The sequence below is a fragment of the Coenobita brevimanus genome, chromosome 115 (assembly GCF_032717465.1).
Source record: "Coenobita brevimanus isolate Jiangsu-jjx chromosome 115, ASM3271746v2, whole genome shotgun sequence".
NCBI classification, from domain to species: Eukaryota; Metazoa; Arthropoda; class Malacostraca; order Decapoda; family Coenobitidae; genus Coenobita; species Coenobita brevimanus.
Window position 1 is genome coordinate 5,947,501 of NC_137068.1, and position 4,578 is coordinate 5,952,078.

Genomic DNA, 4,578 nt, shown 5'->3' on the forward strand with positions numbered 1-4,578 from the left:
CGTTCAAAAATGTGTCCGATTTCGTATGATATTATACACAAATAATATTATTATGCACGAATATATTATACACGAATATTATTATACACGAACATATCATACACGAATCACATGCGTCTCATATTATACACAAAATCAGACGCACTTTTGAATGGTAGGTTGCCAGAGCACGATAATAACAACCTCAGAGTCGCGCGCCGTGACTCTAACACCTACACTATGCATTCCTACATCACAGAAGTTATACAATACGCCGTTCCTCTAACACCTACACTATGCATTCCTACATCACAGAAGTTTATACATTACGCCGTTCCTCTAACACCTACACTATGCATTCCTACATCACAGAAGTTATACATTACGCCGTGACTCTAACACCTACACTATGCATTCCTACATCACGGAAGTTATACATTTAGGTATATACACTGCATCTCTTCAATACTGAATACCACACGAAGATAATACCATTAAAATTTGACGCCCTCTTCCTTTAGTTCAATCTTGCAGGCACTACGCGATTCTGATCAGGTTGGGAGAGATGTCTTGCAGTGAAAAGGTCAGTGAAGAGGGCAGTGAAAGGGTCAGTGAAGAGGACAGTGAAGGGGTCAGTGAAGCAGTGAAGGGGTCAGTGAAGCAGTGAAGGGGTTAGTGAAGCAGTGAAGGGGTCAGTGAAGCAGTGAAGGGGTCAGTGAAGGGGTCAGTGAAGGGGTCAGTAAAGCAGTGAAGGGGATCAGTGAAGCAGTGAAGGGATCAGTGAAGGGGTCAGTGAAGCAGTGAAGGGGTCAGTGAAGCAGTGAAGGGATCAGTGAAGGGCTCAGTGAAGCAGTGAAGGGGTCAGTGAAGCAGTGAAGGGGTCAGTGAAGCAGTGAAGGGGTCAGTGAAGCAGTGAAGGGGTCAGTGAAGCAGTGAAGGGGTCAGTGAAGCAGTGAAGGGGTCAGTGAAGGTCAGTGAAGGGGTCAGTGAAAGGGTCAGTGAAGGGATCAGTGAAGCAGTGAAGGGGTCAGTGAAGCAGTGAAGGGGTCAGTGAAGGGGTCAGTGAAGCAGTGAAGGGGTCAGTGAAGCAGTGAAGGGGTCAGTAAAGCAGTGAAGGGGTCAGTAAAGCAGTGAAGGGGTCAGTAAAGCAGTGAAGGGGTCAGTGAAGCAGTGAAGAGGGCAGTGAAAGGGTCATTGAAGCAGTGTAAGGGTTAGTGAAGCAGTGAAGGGGTCAGTGAAGCAGTGAAGGGGTCAGTGAAGCAGTGAAGGAAGCAGTGAAGGAAGCAGTGAAGGGGTCAGTGAAGGGGTCAGCGAAGGGGTCAGTGAAGGGCTCAGTGAAGCAGTGAAGGGATCAGTGAAGCAGTGAAAGGGTCAGTGAAGCAGTGAAGGGGTCAGTGAAGCAGTGAAGGGGTCAGTGAAGGTCAGTGAAGGGGTCAGTGAAGCAGTGAAGGGGTCAGTAAAGCAGTGAAGGGGTCAGTGAAGCAGTGAAGGGGTCAGTGAAGCAGTGAAGGGGTCAGTGAAGCAGTGAAGGGGTCAGTAAAGCAGTGAAGGGGTCAGTAAAGCAGTGAAGGGGTCAGTGAAGCAGTGAAGGGGTCAGTGAAGCAGTGGTCAGTAAAGCAGTGAAGGGGTCAGTGAAGCAGTGAAGGGGTCAGTGAAGCAGTGAAGGGGTCAGTAAAGCAGTGAAGGGGTCAGTAAAGCAGTGAAGGGGTCAGTGAAGCAGTGAAGGGGTAGGTGAAGCAGTGAAGGGGTCAGTGAAGCAGTGAAGGGGTCAGTGAAGCAGTGAAGGGGTCAATAAAGCAGTGAAGGGGTCAATAAAGCAGTGAAGGGGTCAATAAAGCAGTGAAGAGGTCAGTGAAGCAGTGAAGGGATCACTAAAGCAGTGAAGGGGGCAGTGAAGCTGTGAAGGGGTAGGTGAAGCAGTGAAGGGGTCAGTGAAGCAGTGAAGGGGTCAGTGAAGCAGTGAAGGGGTCAGTGAAGGGGGCAGGGAAGCAGTGAAAGGGGCAGGGAAGCAGTGAAAGGGGCAGGGAAGCAGTGAAAGGGGCAGTGAAGCAGTGAAGGGGTCAGTGAAGCAGTGAAGGAGTCAGTGAAGCAGTGAAGGAGTCAGTGAAGCAGTGAAGGAGTCAGTGAAGCAGTGAAGGAGTCAGTGAAGACTATATCCAACCCTTCATAGTAAACGTTCCTCTTTAAGTAAATAAAAGTTTCTTAGAAGGGCAAAAATAAGAAAAACGTTCCCGGAATAGAGGTGGTAATTTTTGCTATTTCTTGTCAATGTTATTAAATTACTTATAAACGTTTCTTCAAGAGGAATTAGACAGCTTTATCCAGGACACTTATTAGGCCAGTAGAGTGTGTGTGTGTGTGTGTGTGTGTGTGTGTGTGTGTGTGTGTGTGTGTGTGTGTGTGTGTGCGCCTTCCACCACAAACCAAACATTAAATACACAATACACTAAAAACACATCAGCATTAGTCCATTAAATATTACACACACACACACACACACACACACACACACACACACACACACACTATAACTCCCACACCTGTAACTATAACTGTAACTTGGAAGCGATTATAGAGGTGACAGAGAGAGGAACTATGTGAAAGGCTTGAGTTGTGACAGGGTAATTTTGGTTTGCAATATTATATGGTTGTAGTTACATTAAGCACAGACATAGACACAGACAGACAGACACACACACACACACACACACACACACACACACACACACACACACACACACACACACACATACGTACATACATAATGCACAAATGATTACATGCATAATTACACACACACACACACACACATGCAGACACATAATTACATGCATACATATTCGTACATTACACAAAACACACACACACACACACACACACACACATGCAGACACATAATTACATGCATAATTACATACATATTCGTACATTATACACACACACACACACACACTTAAACACCAAAAATCAAACCCTCTACACTCCCATATACAGTACCTTCTTTTCCACACCTCACCCCAGCAAAGATTAATTTATTTCACAACTTCAAGGGGAAATAATGGACAGATCATTTTTTATACGTAGTCAAATCAATATATTTCAAGGAAGTGTGTCCACCTGAATTCAACCGTGTGTTTTTAAGTTTTAGGTATAAATTAAAGGAAGGGGTTTTCTCAGTCTTGCATATGTTAATAAATCTAAAGAAGAGCCAATGTAACTCCTTCAATCCGGTGATACGGTTTACAGCCTTATTCTTGCCTCCTCCAGACGATTTTATTCAGATCAGGACTACGGGGTTAGAAGGGGTTTACGATGCTCCCCAACCCTTCCAGTTCAGCGAGACTAAAGCTGAATAAAATCGTCTGTATGTAGTAAAGAATATGATATAAATGTGTCTCCACATTACGTAAGAATATGTAGCACAGATAATACGAGTAGATTCTAGCTCAGTTATGTAGGAAAATTCATCTTAGTTAAAATAAAGCAATCTTAATGACGCTGTATAAACCAATGCACTTCTGTCTTCTCCTTTTAGCACAACAAATATTAATACGTCAACAGATTACGTAATAAAATACAACAAATAACATACAGGTTCTCCCTCAGTTATGTAGGAAAATTCATCTTAGTTATAATAAAGGTAAATTCATCTTAGTTATATTAAAGTTATCTTAATGTCAATATAATCCAATGCATCTTTTTTTTTTTCTTTTTTTCAGGAGAATGGACTGATCCCTATGTTGGAGTACCGCAAGTCATCCATGGTACAGTTTGACGAGGTGGACCAAAAATGATGGTTTATTGACCGACCCTACCCCCACCCCTACTCCTGTACCCCGCCCCTTCTTCCCTATACCCCCTTCGTACCCCTCCCTCCTTCCCTACACCCCCTTCATCATCTTTCCCACCCCTATCTACTTCCTTGTTTTTTTCCCTCACCTCCTCCATGACTCATTCCTTCTCTTTTCCCCTTCACTGTTTCTTCCCTCCCCCTCTTCCCCTCCTGTTTCCTTCCCGTCTTCCCCCCCCCTCCTCCTCCTGTTTCTTTCCTTCCCCTCTTCCCTCCTCCTCTTAGTATCTCATTCCCTCTTCCCTCCCATCCTCATCCCTATCCCCTCGTGTCCCCAATTCCCTACCACAACCCCTTTTTACGTATCCCCCATCCTTGCCCCATCCTCCTATCTTCATCCTGTCCTCTCCCTCTATCCCTACCAACTCTTATGTATCCTACCCTTCATTCCCTACCCTGTCCTTCTTCTGTCATCCCCTCCTATCCTCAATTCCTTATCCACAACCCTACTTATTCTCCCCCTCCCCACTATCTCCCTTCCTTCTCCTACGATCCCCTCCAGTCCTCTCCCCCCTCTACCTCCCAACCGCCCCCCTCCAAGTCCCCCCCTCTCCTATCCCTACTCTCCCTGTCCCGTCCATCCTCTCTACCCACCAATCCAGTCAAGTCTCTCTCCTCCATCTGGACCGGTCACCTTACCCTGGTCCACCGGTTCAGTCTGGCCTACGTATCTGCCCCGGATGTCCCACCTGCCTGTCCCGGTCCACCTGCCTCGACACTAGCTCCATCTGGTCCATGTGTTCAGACCT

General features: G+C 45.9%; 1 protein-coding gene across 1 annotated transcript in view; it reads left to right on the plus strand.

Annotated features, from left to right (window-relative positions):
* Window positions 1-3,803, plus strand: part of LOC145418634 (glutamate receptor ionotropic, kainate 2-like) — a 148,991-nt gene extending 145,188 nt beyond the window's left edge. Inside the window, exon 22 of the mRNA XM_080286997.1 lies at window positions 3,699-3,803. Within this exon, the coding sequence (XP_080143123.1) occupies window positions 3,699-3,773 (75 nt within the window). The 3' untranslated portion in view covers window positions 3,774-3,803. The remainder of the gene's footprint in view (window positions 1-3,698) is intronic.
* Window positions 3,804-4,578: the final 775 nt, after the last annotated feature.